This window comes from Balaenoptera borealis (genome assembly GCF_965194805.1).
Source record: "Balaenoptera borealis genome assembly, chromosome: 1".
Lineage (NCBI taxonomy): Eukaryota > Metazoa > Chordata > Mammalia > Artiodactyla > Balaenopteridae > Balaenoptera > Balaenoptera borealis.
This window is the reverse complement of record NC_138860.1, coordinates 168,142,369-168,157,944: the sequence shown is the minus strand read 5'-3', so window position 1 is coordinate 168,157,944 and position 15,576 is coordinate 168,142,369. Positions and strand designations below refer to the sequence as shown.

The window sequence follows — 15,576 nt, the reverse complement described above, 5'->3', positions numbered from 1 at the left end:
TTCAGAGGAACTTTTTACAGCTTCCTTATGCTGTAATGAGAGGACAGACAATGATGTTTCTTTGACATCCTTTTCCCTAAATCAGTAAGAGAACAAGACTATAAAAACAATAGACACTTTCTCATCTCACCTGAGGTAATGCAAGTCTGAGATCTCCTTCATACAAAGCCAACAGAATTCACAGCCACACACTGCACAGGTCATATGATTACAGCTTCCATCATTCATCTTGATAATGTAAGCACTGCATCGTGGGCATGGCTTGATGTCATCTGCTAAGTGGGGGAGGAAGAATAGGTAGAAAAATATCCCTAGTTAAACCTCGTTTGATTTTATTATTCCTAGGAGTATGCACAAGAAATGAAGAGGCAGTCAAGAATTCTTGACTGAGGATTCCAAATTGTGCAACCCACTTCACTGGAAGGCTGGCTATGTCTAGACCTCAGGAAATTTCATAAAATGGATCCTGTCTCATACTGAGCTGCCTATCCCCCAATCTGGCATCTTACACAGCACTAGAGCCACACTGTGAGCAAGGAGACTTCCCTAGAGAGAAAGATGGTTCCAAGAAAAATGGAATTTCAGCAGCCAATAGGCTGGCAGAATTAAAAGCACAGTCCTACAGGAAGAACAGTCTGCAGCCTGCATTTGGCTTTAAGTCTTGAAAAATTTTAGTTCAGGAAACTCATTTCTCAGGTACAAGTATCACTGTGATTTGCTGTTAACATAATCCACAGTTCCTTCTCACGATACTTTAAAATTCAAATCCTACAAACAATTGAGTATGCTATGTAGCATACACCTGGTAATTTTCACAGCAAGCTAGGAACTACCCTATTACAAAGAAAATTTAGGAGATTATACTGTGCCAGGAAAAAGTGAATGGTAAAATCTTTCCTACTAGCTTCTCTCAAATGACATCAGTGAAATAAAGCACACGTATAAAAGGCAATAAACCCACTGACATTTTAAAAGAGGTTCACTCTGACATGTCAAGGTTGGAACTGAATGTGTGATATTCCTCCTTTTAAGGTTAATCATTAATCCATACTAATATTATTTCCTTTCCTTAAATCTGTACCCTGTTTCCAAAACCAGTGATGTACTTAAAGCTGGTAGGAAAACAGTACAGTTCTAATACTAAACGTCTTTCTGCTCACAGTGAAAGTTCTAAAAAAGCCCCTAGCTAAAGGACCCAACTACTCTCCAATCTGAGACATATTACTAAGAAGGTAGAAACTACAGAATTCAGTTTTGCTTTATTCCAATTTCACCTGGGTTGGACAACCTCTAAATGGTCAGAGAGAGACGCTACGTACCAAATACAGTGTTGAAAGTATTACCAAATAGTTTCTGCACTTGGGATTTCCCTGGTGTCGCAGTGGTTAAGAATCCGCCTGCCAGTGCAGGGGATACAGGTTCGAGCCCTGGTCCGGGAAGATCCCACATGCCGCAGAGCAACTAAGCCCGTGCGCCACAACTACTGAGCCTGCGCTCTAGAACCCGTGAGCCACAACTACTGAGCCCGTGTGCCATAACTACTGAAGCCCACGTGCCTAGAGCCTGTGCTCCACAACAAGAGAAGCCACCGAAATGAGAAGGCCGTGCACTGCAACGAAGAGTAGCCCCCACTCGCCGCAACTAGAGAAAGCCCGAGTGCAGCAACGAAGATACAATGCAGCCAAAAATAAATAATATAAATAAAAATAAATTTATAAAAACAAACAAACAAAACACAAATAGTCTCTGTTCTCTAATCCTTGAGTAAGGTAATCTCTCCCAGCTTTGGGCTCACATTATGAAATATCAATAAAGAGACAAATGAGACAATGCCAACTCATACCTGGTCCAGATTCTTGCCCATAACTGAGACCTGAAGTGTGCTTGGTCCGAACTCGCAATGTCTGCGCCCTCTGCTGACGGGCCATATCGCATGTCTGATTTGGATGCCATATTTGCTTGCAGTGGTAACAGAACTCAGTCTGGCAGCCTTCCCTCTCACAGGTCAGCTTTGGGCAGCTGGCACAGCCATAGGCAATAACAGCATACCTGGGTAAGGAAACAGGAAGAGATATAAGTAAGTTAAGACATGCCTCAGTCCCAGTGGGGTAACACTGTGTGGTATCCCCACCACTTCATACGATGCAGAGGAAAGAACACACATATAACAAATAACACATGCACGAGCACACCTAACAAACTGTAAAATATTCTGTGTGAGAAAGTAAATTGTTTCTTGAGATTCTAAAAACACATATTTACCTCCTGAAAAAGTAGGGGAAAATATCATACTTAGCCTGAATTTTTTTTTTTTTTTTGGCCGCAGTGCATGGCATGCAGGATCTTAGCTCCCCGATCAGGGTTCGAACCTGTGCCCCTGCAGTGGAAGTGTGGAGTCTTAACCACTGGACTGCCACGGGAGTCCAGCCTGAATTTCTAGCATGTATTCAGTCATAGTTTAAGCTGCTTTAGGAGCAATTTGTCCCAGCAAGTTTCATAAATAAGGGTACAAAACTATTTCCTTTTGATGATTTGATATATTTAGAGAAATTAGAATTTGTTTAAAGGATAGAACATTTATAAAATAAAGTACAATAGCAAAAACTAAAGCAAGTATACTTTTTTAAAATTGCAGTTTAGTTGATGTACAACATTATACAAGTTTCAGGTGTACAACACAGTGATTCACAATTTTTAACGGTTATAGTCCATTTATAGTTATAAAATATTGGCTATATTCCCTCTGTTGTACTATATATCCTTGTAACTTATTTGTTTTATACATAGTAGTTTGTACCTCTTAATCCCCTACCCCTATCCTGTCCCTTACTCCTTCCCTCTCCCCACTGGTAACCACTAATTTGTACTCTATTTCTGTGTGTCTGTTTCTTTTTTATTATATTCACTAGTTTGTTTTATTTTTTAGATTCCACATATAAGTGATATCATCCAGTATTTTTTTTTCCTCTGTCTGACTTATCTTACTGAGCATAATACCCTCCAGGTTCATCCATGTTGTTGCAAATGGCAAAATATCATTTTTTTTATGGCTGAGTAGTATTCCATTGTGTATATATACCATGTCTTTTTAATCCATTCATCTGTTGATGGACATTTAAGGTTGTTTCCATATCTTGGCAATTGTAAATAATGCTGCCATTGGGGTGCATGTATCTTTTCCAATTTGTGTTGGTCCTTTTTTTTCTTTTTTCAGATAAATACCCAGGAATGGAATTGCTGTGTCATAGGGTAGTTCTATTTTTAATTTTTTGAGAAACCTCCATACTGTTTTTCATAATGGCTATACCAATTTACATTGCCACCAATGGTGTATGAGGGCTCCCTTTTCTCCACATCCTTGCCAACATTTGTTATTTGTGGACTTTTTGATGATAGCCATTCTGATAGGTGCGAGGTGATGTCTCACTTTGGTTTTAATTTGCATTTCTCTGATGATTAATGATGTTGAGCATCTTTTCATGTGCCTGTTGGCCATCTGTATGTCTTCTTTGGAGAAATGTCTATTCAGGTCTTCTGCCCATTTTTCAATTGGATCATTTTTAAAATTTTTTTGATGTTGATTTGTATGAGCTGCTTATATATTTTGTTTTTGTTTTATTTTTTATTTAAAAAAATTTTTAACATCTTTATTGGAGTATAATTGCTTTACAATGTTGTTAGTTTCTGCTGTATAACAAAGTAAATCAGTTATATGTATACATATATCCCCATATCTCTTCCCTCTTGCGTCTCCCTCCCACCCTCCCTATCCCACTCCTCTAGGTGGTCACAGAGCACCCAGCTGATCTCCCTGTGCTATGTGGCTGCTTCCCATTAGCTATCTATTTTACATTTGGTAGTATATATAAGTCCATGCCACTCTCTCACTTCGTCCCAGCTTACCCTTCTCCCTCCCTGTGTTCTCAAGTTCATTCTCTACGTCTGCATCTTTATTCCTGTCCTTCCCCTAGGTTCTTCATAACCATTTTTTTTTTTTAGATTCCACATATATGTGTTAGCATACGGTATTTGTTTTTCTCTTTCTGATTTACTTCACTCTGTATGACAGACTCTAGGTCCATCCACCTCACTACAAATGACAGTTTCGTTTCTTTTTATGGCCGAGTAATATTCCATTGTATATATGTGCCACATCTTCTTTATCCACTCATCTGTCAATGGACACTTAGGTTGCTTCCATGTCCTGGCTATTGTAAATAGTGCTGCAGTGAACATTGTGGTACATGTCTCTTTTTGAATTATGGTTTTCTCAGGGTATATGCCCAGTAGTGGGATTACTAGGTCATATCGTAGCTCTATTTTTAGTTGTTTTTTTTTTTTTTTTTGGTTGCATTGGGTCGTCATTGCTGCGTGCGAGCTTCCTCTAGTTGCGGCGAGTGGGTACTACTCTTTGTTGCAGTGCGCGGGCTTACTGCGGTGGCTTCTCTTGTTGCAGAGAAGCAAGCGGGCTTCAGTAGTTGTGGCACGTGGGCTCAGCAGTTGTGGCTCGCAGCCTCTAGAGCGCAGGCTCACTAGTTGTGGCGCGTGGGCTTAGTTGCTCCGCGGCACGTGGGATCTTCCCGGATCAGGGCTCGAACCCACGTCCCCTGCATTGGCAGGCGGACTCTTAACCACTGTGCCACCAGGGAAGCCCTATTTTTAGTTTTTTAAGGAAGCTCCATACTGTTCTCCATAGTGGCTGTATCAATTTACATTCCCACCAACAGTGCAAGAGGGTTCCCTTTTCTCCGCACCCTCTCCCTGCTTATATATTCTGGATATTAACCCCTTATCAGTCATATCATTAGCAAATATTTTCCCTCATTCAGTAGTTTGTCTTTTTGCTTTGTCAATGGTTTCCTTTGCTGTGCAAAAGCATTTACGTTTAATTAGGTCCCATTTAGTTTTGCTTTTATTTCCTCTGCTTTAGGAGACAGATCAAAAAAATATTGCTATGATTTATGTCAAAGAGTGTTCTGCGTATGTTTTCTTTTAGGAGTTTTATGATTTCAATACTTTTTCATTTTTAAGTTTCATAGTGAAGCTGGTCTGACGACAGACTGAGAGACAATGAACATAGATGGGTTCGTGATCAACTTCTATTGAAAGCTCATTTTATCTTTCCAAAAAAATTTTTTCCCCAATTTGAATGTATACCTTGAAATCTCTTCTTTCTTGACAGGTTCCAGAATCCAAGAATACCACTCATCTATCTTATGAATTAACATAGAATATGGCCATATCTCCCCGCAATCCCTTCTGACACATATTCTTAGTAAAGATGGACAATTCAGAATCTATCAGCACCAGTATCAACTGCTTCTTATAATTGTTTATTTACCAAGAATACTTTCCTACAAACAATCCAATATATTTACAAACTATTAGCCTTTCTGACTAATTCTAAAAATGTCAACTAAATGCACAGACTAACAAGTAGACACTTGTTTAAAATAATTCTTTTTTTAAAAAAAGTAATTTAAACAAACAAATGAAGAATGGAAGACAGCAGCTGTGAAAGTTCAAACAATTTTTAGGTCAATGATTTCAGGCTTAGGTGTTGCCATCGGGGCTTTGTCACCTATTCCATGTTCTACTCCAATAGTCAAAGACCTCAAACAGCTTAAACAAAAGACTAATAACACTTTCTTAGATTTATTCTATGGTTTGTTTGCTTATTTGATTGTACATTAGATGTTCACGATAGCAACTTAAGTTCTCAGGTTCATCATAGATTCTGCAAGCTGATTTGAGAATGACACTGAAATTACCGATGACAAGGTATCATCTATGTTACATAATACAGGCTGTATTAAAACTCTTCTCAGAAAGAGCAAAGTGAGAAGAGGTCAATGTATGAATGCAAATGATTCATATCCTGTAGGAGTTCTGAGCAAATTTATCCCACCTAGTTGTAATATAACTACTAAAGATAAACAACGTTTCTCCTGAAGAAAGTGACTTGCTTGCTACTTTGTGTTAAATGAGAAAGGTACTGGATGATCTCAGAAAATTATTAAGTCAACTTCTGACAATACATATTAGATAGACTGCCAGTCAGGAAGTCTTGAGCATTTCATGATCCATTCCTACCTCACATGGTGGAAGTAAATATTTATTAACAGATTTTTCTTTTTTTTCAAAGAACATTTAATAGTATTGACAATGTCAATTTTGGGTGTGGAATTTGGTTCCAAGGAAGTAAAATAACCCCAAATACTCAAGAACCCCCAGCAACCTATTACCATGACACAGAATTACTCAGGGCACGAGACTTGGCATTCCTGTTTTTGGGTGCCTGGTCTGGGCTCCTTGCCCCTGACTCATACTGCATGACACTGAGCTAATTAAAATCTCCAAACCTTAGATTCTATCCCTAAAATGGAAGTATAGGTGCTTGCAGCCTTCGAGTTTTAAAACTAAACATGTTTTAAAACTAAACATGTTTTAAAACTAAACATGTTTTGGGACTTCCCTGGTGGCGCAGTGGTTAAGAATCCGCCTGCCAATGCAGGGGACACGGGTTTGAGCCCTGGTCCGGGAAGATCCCACATGCCGCAGAGCAACTAAGCCCGTGTGCCACAACTACTGAGCCTGTGCTCTAGAGCCCGTGAGCCACAACTACTGAGCCCGAGTGCCGCAACTACTGAAGCCCACGTGCCTACAGCCCGTGCTCCACAGTAAGAGAAGCTACCGCTATGAGAAGCCTGTGCACCGCAACAAAGAGTAGCCGCCGCTCGCCGCAACTAGAGAAAGCCCATGCGCAGCAACGAAGACCCAATGCAGCCAAAAATAAATGAATTAAATAAATAAATAAATAAATAATAAATTTCTATTAAAAAAAAAACTAAACTAAACATGTTTTAAAACTGCAGTTGTGGACTTCCCTGGTGGTGCAGTGGTTAAGAATCTGCCTGCCAGTGCAGGAGACACAGGTTCGAGCCCTCATGCCGTGGAGCAACTGAGCCCGTGTGCCACAACTACTGAGCCTGCGAGCCACAACTACTGAGCCTGCGCGCCACAACTACTGAAGCCCGCACGCCTAGAGCCTGTGCTCCACAACAAGAGAAGCCACCACAATGAGAAGCCCACGCACTGCAACAAAGAGTATTCCCCGCTCGCTGCAGTTGGAGAGAGCCTGTGTGCAGCAACGAAGACCCAACACAGTCATAAATAAATAAATAAATAAATAAATAAAATTTTTTAAAAAACAAACTGCATTTGAGATCTTGCCCCAAAAGTTATGCTATAGATAAACAGCGCGTTTTGTCCTACTTCTTGGCCTTTGCATATTCTATTCCTTTCAGCCTCGAAACGTCCTCTCCTTACTTCTTGTCCTGGCAAATACTTATCCATTTAAGAACCAGCTCAAATGTCATCCTCTCTATAAAATCCACTTAACCTTTCCAGGCAGTTGGTTGCCCACTTTGTGTCTGTGCATAATTACTTTACAATACTTAACACATTATATTGTAATTATCTGTTTATATGTATGCTTCCCCAACCAGACTAGACAAGGAAAAGTATCAACCATCTTTTAATCTCCAGGGTCTAGCACACTGATTCATGCTTAAAATACCTGTGTGGAATGAATGATAGAGACCCTCTCCTGTCTGGGTTTTTTACTTTCCCCAGGTCATTTAGCTCTTCTCCTGGGCCATTACTTTTCCCTAAAGCAATCTTTTAAACTTATCCATGTATCTATTGGCTTTCTTTATGTCAAGCAGTATAACTTAATCCTAAAATTCTGTTTAAGCCCCTTTGCGGAGCAAACTCCTAAATTCTGAATAGGGCAATCTTCTACCCCAGGCAGTCAAAAAAAACCCTTCATCCTTGAGACCAAAACTGCCTTGACTATCTTGTTCCCTCTCTTCCATGTCCTACACTGGAGCCTCTCTCCTACTCTGCCTTCTTAGCTGAACAGAGCATTCAGGTCTGCTAATTAGAAGCTAAATGGAAGGTGTAGGAAATTGCATGATGCTAAGAACACAGAAGCATCCTTTCCTCCCCCCCTTAAGTTCATACAACTTTTATTAATTTTGTTAATTTCCTATCTTGAGAAACATTATAATGTGTGACAAGCTAGACCACAGCATTACCTTACTCCAGCCCTGGGGGAAAAATTCCCAATAGTATGAATTTGATTATGCTCCAACAAACCCTGGGAGTTAAAGAAATGTGTTCCTATATTATGTCTGTACTTCACTGTTCCAGGCCATATAATCACTTACAAACAGACCCTGAGTGTATATAAGGGTGGAAAACATGGGCCAAGTTGTCACAATGAGCCATACTTTTACTATCTTCCTTTTTACTGCGCTAGTTCAAACCCATGTCATCTCTTGACCAGACAATTGCAAGAGACTGCAGTCTCTTTATTCCCTACTCCAATCCAAATTCCAGTTCCAGAAGTTTATCTATCATGATGTTACTCTTTTGCTTAAAATCCTTCAACAAAAAAGAAAAAAGTCCTTCAAACTTACACTTCTTTGCATGGCATAGATAGACCTATAAATCTGAATCCAATCTACCTTTTCAGATGGATCTCAAGTCACTTCCCAGATCATGTTCCCCATATTGTACATCTAGAGGCTAACCAAACAAGACTCCAGACTTAGTCTTGAATTTTTATACCTCCATGCATTTGCTCATAACATTCTGGTTTAAGACACCTTTTTCTCTACCCTCATCTTTGTTTGTCTGGTATAAATTTCTACTCATATTCTTCAAGCCCTGATCAAATATCACCTCCTCCACGAAGTCTTTATTGACACCATCATGCAAAACCTTCCATCCATCTTATAAGAACACTTGTATTTTCTTTAGTATATATTACATTGCATTTATAATTATCTTCCTACTTATCTATCTGTCTCCTCTACCAGGCCAAACTCCCTGTCAAGAGGCCCATGTCTAAGTCCTTTGTGTAATACCCAGTACTCACCTAAGTTTCAACACCATATGATTCTGAAAAGTGTCTGTTTAATGATTACTTGTCTGTCCTCTTCTTGCACACCCTCCTCTTTTCTGTTTCTCCTCTCAAAACTGTCGTGTTTGTATTCTTTATCTCCCGTATCAAAAATTTAACTATTCATCCCATTCTTCTGGGACCTAATTGAAAGATTTTGTTCAGAGTTGTAGAAAAAGTTGGAATATAGATATCTTAGTCTAGAGGAGCTCCCAATTTACTCAGAGCACAAGATTTAGTGTTAAATAAGGACAGTAACAGAAGGCAGGACAGAATAACTATTCAAGGAGTTTAGAAAACTGCAAATAGGGAAAGTTTCAGGTATGCTTTAAAGATGTCATCAAAACAAAACAAAACAAAACATGTTTCCTGGTGATCTCAGTTTATTGAAATTACACCAGACTGAAGATTTGCATATTAGCATTAACAAGACTTACAGTGTATATTAGTATTTTTTAAAGGGTCTAAGGAGCTCAGAAATAGAGTTGCTTTATTTTGTTCAATCCAACATTTCCCAAGCTTATTCAATCATAAAACATTTTTCTTTTCATTAGTAATGCCTATACCTTGGGAAATACTGATGTTGGTGAAAAGTAGAAAATAAGATCAAAAGATGGTTGGAGACCATAAAGGGTCTTAAATCATAAGGATAGATCATATAAAGAATAAGTTCTTAAAAACATAAGAAGTCATCTTGTAGGTCAGGTATGAGCAGTTTTAAGCAGGGGAATGATATAAAATGTTCCACTTTAGAATGAGTACTCTGGCAAACATGAGAAAGACATATTGGGCTGTAGGATGATGTAAATGGCGAGAAGCGTTGTAGGGGGAATAAAGAGTTATGAAAATGAAGGTACAGAGCTAAATTAAGAAAAGAGGTCCAGGGGACTCCCCTGGTGGTCCAGTGGGTAAGACTCCGTGCTCCCAATGCAGGGGGCCCGGGTTTGATCCCTGGTTGGGTAACTAGATCCCGCATGCATGCCGTAACTAAGAGTTTGCATGCCACAACTAAGAGTCTGCATGCCGCAACTAAGAAGCCTGCATGCTGCAACGAAGATCCCACGTGCTGCAACTAAGACCCGGAGCAGCCTAAATAAATAAACATTTTTAAAAAAAGCTCCCCATCTCCACCTTTAAAAAATAAATAAATTAATTATATTTTTTAAAAAAAAAGAGAGAGAGAGAAGAGGTTCAGGAAGGCTTCAGAAAGGAAAAATCCTCCCTCACTGACTGAGAAATCTGTCTTGCTCAGGGAGCTTGCTCTTCCCTCATAAAAGTGTTAAGAGACAAACAGAAGCTTCCTGTTTATGGGATAATCCAGCTCAGTTATCTAGGAAGGCCAATAAATGATACTACCTTCTGGAGTCAGATGGGACGGGGGACTCTGCAGGAGACAGAGGCAGCAATGACAGGCTGGAGTGGTGGACCTGCACAAAGAATTTAGGTCAAGACAGCCTTATCTCCTATTCATCTGTACAGAAGATCTGCCCCCTGTATGCCAGGAAATATTCTGTCGTCTCCTTTGCTCACCCCTCAGTCTTCTAGAGATTCTGAAGGGGTTTAAAGATAGGTAACAGGGCACTTGAGAGGAAAACATTACATGTTTACATGATTTGGAGGTTTCTGAAAAGACCTTGTGCTTAAGTAGAGACTCTAAGGGGTAGCATATCAACTGTACCATTTATCAGCTGTGAGACACTGGGTCCCACACTTAAACTTTTCTGAACTGGCTTTTCTTTTATAAAATGAGTTTACCACCATCTACCTGTATGGAACTAAAATGAAATTATTTCTGAATGAAGTTATAGTCTGAAGATTATAAAGGACTATAAAAATGTCAGTTATCTGTATTCTGAGTTAATTTTATCTCATTTGAAAGTATGTTTTAAAGATTACACTTGGTGGGAATTCCCTGGGAATCCAGTGATTAAGACTCGGCGCTTTCACTGCCGTGGGCCCAGGTTCCGTCCCTGGTCTGGGAACTAAGATCCCACAGTCTCGTACAGCAAAAAAAAAAAAAAAATTGCACTTGGTAATATTGTACTTAATAATATTAATAATAATGTGAATGTTTTCCCATAGAAATCAGTTCCCTTATTTATGAATAAAATAAAATTGTATTTAAGTATGAAAAAAGAAAAATTCAAGATTCTTTTCTCTGTTCCACAAATATTTTATAAACAAATAATGAATTGTTTAACATATAGTGTTCTTATTATCATGAGTAATCACAGTAAAACTAATGATCAGATCACTTATATGCTCCCCTCACCCTGCCAAATACACACATATACACACAGAGAGCAAAAAAGAACTTGATAAATTTGGCTGGCAGGAACTTAATCTGCAGGCAGTAAAGATGGTCAGGTATGAGAAGAGACAACTGGGGTCTGAGGCTTCTCTTCTAGTTCTCATCCATGATTTTTACCTGACCCAGAAGAATAGAACAGTTTGATTAAAAGAAAACAAAACAAAACAAGCTATTTTTCTCATGACATTAAAAAGAGGTGGCAAAACCACTGGCCACATCCCCACTTATTTGGGAAGTGACAGAAATTTAAAGTTACTCCCTGTTTATCTAACACATTCAACTGAATTCTCAAAACACTCTGAAAATATCAATTAGGCCTCTCAAGTAAGGAAAGGATTAGGCTTATTTCAGGTAAGAAAAATAAAGTAGGTAATAGGCTGTTAACAATAAGAATCAGAAGAGAAACCAGATTCTAGCATTTTTGGCTCTCTCAACACTGTCCTTAGGCCACACTTGATGAAATGACCCAAACAGTAGCATCCCCAATAATGCTGATAAGCCTATGCTTTTTTGAAGCTTTTTATTCTTTGAGAGAAAAGAATACTGGCCTTGGTTGGAGTTAAGACCAGTGTTCCAAGCCTGATTCCACCACCCACTAGTTATATGACCCTAAACAAGTCACTCAATTCATTTAAACTTCAGTTTCCTTATCTGTAAAACAAGATCAAATCTATTTTACAATGTTGCAGGGATCAAATTAAATTATGTATGCCTGACACATAGATACTCAGATGCTAGCTTGCTTGCTTTTCCCAGACTTCACCTTCTTTAAACCCACAGATAACACATTTAAAGATTATATTAAAATTGTTACAGTTTTTTATCTAATTAAAAAAAACCTCTGGATGGTAGTAATCCAATACTTGGCTAATATAAGAAATGACCTAATTTTTTACTAACTTCCAAATCAGTAATGGTTTAGAGTTGTCATCATCAAGATTGTAAATTAATTCCTGTCCATTTTTATTGATGTGAGCAAAGACAGAGATTGACTTCAGAGAAATAAAAACAAAAAGAGAACTTTTCCAGAAATATAATCAGTGATGTCACATTTCTCAGTTAAAATTCAAGGAAATTCACATCTGAAAAAGGAGTTAATATACTATTCCAAAGTTAATCAAGCAGTGTTCTCTTAAGTAAATATTCCTTTGGTTCAGAAAATAGATCAATAGTGTCTGTAAAACGTCAATACCACGTAAATTAACCTCTTAAGGCTAGGAAGATCACCAGATCTCCAGATATAAGCAAACTTTTCCAAGAGCCTAGGAGGTTCTTTCTGATACTTATTAACTGAAAGTGAAAGTGACCTACCATAGTTAAATGCCCCAACCTTTGACCATAACACTTCAAAGTAATTTAGAAACCCCAACTCAGTGAGCTTAAATAACACATCCATCTCTAAACAAGTTTGTCAGAACAGAAAAATAGAAGAAAATAACTCATCTTACTCCCCTAGACACTCTAAGTCAGCTTCCTTTGAAGGAGACAAAAAGCAGAATCATGGAAATCTTAAAACAGCCTTGATATACAGGCTACAATTAAGAGCCTTTCTTAACTCCTTTGAAAGAAACGAACACTCAGCTTTTTACTAGGAGTCCCTAGCATCTTTTTGTCCTCAAAACATGACACACAAGAATAAAATGATCTGTCCTAGGTCGCAGAGCAGGTAATGGCACAGTCTGACGCCCCTCTTTGCTGCATGCAATCGTTCATGGGATGTACTGACAGTAACACACAATCAGATTTTAAAAGGTAAGGGTCGGGGGGCGGGTGGGGGGTGGGGGACGGTCTCCACTGAATGCTCCAGCTGGTGAAATCTGGTAGTAGTATGTCTCTGCATCTACTGCCTATTTTCTCACTGACCTTAAAAAGTCAGCATACATGGTGCATCGTCAAGAACTCAAGATCAGAGGAGCTGGGAAACACATTTTCTCCTACCATGTCAACCTCTGGGCATCCTTTTCAGTGCCCCGTTGCTTCTCTGGACAAAGAAAGGGTCTGTCTACTCTGCACCCTGCCCAGACAGCACTGTAAGAACCACAGGGGGCCCCCCAATAGCTTGGCACAGAAGACACACCACAATGCCCAGGGTGCCCCCAGAGCGCTGCCTGGGAGCTGTCCTTTGCCGTTAGTGCCATTTCAGTCACCTGCATTCCAACTTTCAGCAGTGGTGGGCAGAAAGAACACCCTTTCTCCTGAAACGCTGCAAAGTATGCCCCTAGCCAAATGGACACACCCCTCCAAAGCGCTGCCCCCTCAGAATGATATTCTCATTCCACCCTTTGCCAGATATCCCCTCCCCATCCTCATTAAGACATACCCCCTACCTCTGGACAGAGGGGCATGCATCCGACCAAACACGGCCTCTCCCTGCCTCCTGACTTGATGGACAGCTCCCTTCTCTCCGACTGCTCAGCCCCCACTTCAAGCCCTCGGGCAGGGGTGGGGTGTTGGGTGCGTTTACCCTACTCTCTGGGCAAGCGGATGGTTAGCGGTTACCGGCTCGCCGCAGTTGCCGCCTGGCCCTCCCTCCCCCTGGTCATCCCTCACCTCTCCCTCCACGCTGGGACACACACACACACACACACACACACACACACACACACACACACACACACACAGACGGTGCGCAGAGGACCTCCCCTGGGGCCGGTCACACGCGGTGACCAGCCCCAGGCCCCAGGTCCCCACCGCCGCGGCCACCGCCCCCGGGCCACGCCCCCGCTCTCACCCGCAGTCCGGGGCCGGGCACCAGCGGCAGTCGGGGTCCGAGGCCAGGTAGCGGCGCAGCATGAACTCCTCGTACTTGTGCATGAGCGGTGGGTCGGCGAGCAGCAGGCGGATGTCGTGCGGGTTGAGTCGCTCGCTGCACTCGGGGCAGCTGATGGGGACCCGGCTCTCGCTGATCTCCAGGCGCAGGTAGTGGCGGAGGCAGTCCCGGCACGAGCGGTGCGGACAACTGAGGAGGCGCGGGGCCCGCTCGGGCGGCAGCCGCACCAGGCACAGCGGACACTCCACCTCCTCCGGGCCCGAGCCGCCGCCCTCCGCCGCCTCCTCATCGTCTAACCCGGGCCCCGCCGTCGCCGCGGCCTCCGCCTCGGCCTCGGCGGCCGGCTCGGCGGGCAGCGCCTCAGGCGGCGGGGCCTGGGCCGCGGCAGGGGCCGGGGCGATCGGCGGCGGCGCGGCCGGGGGTGGCGGCTCGGCCTGCGGCTTGGCCCGGGCGTGGCGGCCGCGGGCCGAGGCGGAGAAGACACTGTGGAAGGTGAGGCGCCGGCGCCGGCCGCCGCTGCGGCACTTGGGGTCGGGCGCAGCCGCGTGCAGGGATGTAGACCGCGGCGACTCGGAGTCTTTCTCGGAGCCCATGGCCCCCAGAGGCCGAGGAGCGAGGGGCGCCCAGCGCCGCCACAGCTCACGCCTCAGCGCCCCCTCAGCCGGCGTCCCGACCGCTGCCGCCGCCTCAGCCGCCCTCCCAGAGATAGAAACCGAGAGTCAGCGACGAAGTGGTTATAAAGCCTCCGCCCCGCGCGCCGCTGCCCACTGCGCAGGCGCCTCGCGAAGAGGCCTCACAACCCGCGCCGCCCCGCCCGGAGGGGGTCGCTGGGCGGGGCCAAGCGGGGTGGGGCGTGCTGGGCGTGCTAGAGCGGAGCTCCGCCTCCTCGGGGTCAGGTGATTCCAGGACCTCCATCTTGAGGAGACGGTAACCCGACTGCTTTTTAGGCCTCCTCCTACAATACCTTCGCCCCGACCCTCATCATCCGCAAGGTGGAGTTTGCGGTTTGCCTTTCCTCAAGGATGGGCCGATTGCCACTTGCAGCAAATGATACTTCAGTTACTCCATCTGTAAAAAGCAGATAAGGGTAAATCAGATGGTGACTCCGAGCTGGTCCACCTTCCAACACTTATTTTGTTGTTGTTTATTAAGCTTTAATTAATAAAGAATATATTCATTGAGCATCTGTTAAGTGGAGGCATTATTAGATAAGACAGACGGGGTCCCCCTATCTGCAAGAGAATTATAGAACAAAGTCCAAATCCCTTAATCTAACATTCAGTGGTCTCTGTGAGCTAATAAACTATTCCTAGGCCCACCTCCCATTCTTACCTCCTGGTAGCTTCGTTACTTACAATTTGTGGAAGGAGGCCCAGCATTTTTTTTTGCCTGAAAGTGCCTTTCTTTTGCTGGTTCCCCACTGCTTTGACCGGGGGGAAGATCTGGATTCAGACTTACAAATGCGAGGCAAGCAAGCCACTTTAACAGCAATGGGAATGTATCAGTTAGGATTATACTCAGTTGCAA

At 42.4% G+C, this 15,576-nt stretch overlaps 1 protein-coding gene and 1 long non-coding RNA gene across 6 annotated transcripts in view; both read right to left on the bottom strand.

Moving 5' to 3' along the window:
- RNF19B (ring finger protein 19B) overlaps positions 1-15,153 on the bottom strand; it is a 43,373-nt gene extending 28,220 nt beyond the window's left edge. For 2 of the 5 annotated variants that reach the window (XM_082379135.1, XM_082379136.1), the window contains exons 1-3: positions 14,011-15,151; positions 1,844-2,049; positions 131-275 (exon numbers count right to left, since the gene is read on the bottom strand). In XM_082379135.1, the coding sequence (XP_082235261.1) occupies positions 131-275; positions 1,844-2,049; positions 14,011-14,642 (983 nt within the window). In that variant the 5' untranslated portion in view covers positions 14,643-15,151. Of the gene's footprint in view, positions 1-130; positions 276-1,843; positions 2,050-14,010 lie in introns of all 5 variants that reach the window. The other 3 variants (XM_082379137.1, XM_082379133.1, XM_082379134.1) reach the window with 3 other exon arrangements.
- LOC309622877 lies at positions 4,320-14,004 on the bottom strand. The gene is made up of 2 exons (XR_014241167.1): positions 12,180-14,004; positions 4,320-11,396 (listed from the first exon to the last, which is right to left on the bottom strand). It is a non-coding gene; the product is annotated as an uncharacterized lncRNA (long non-coding RNA).
- Positions 15,154-15,576: the final 423 nt, after the last annotated feature.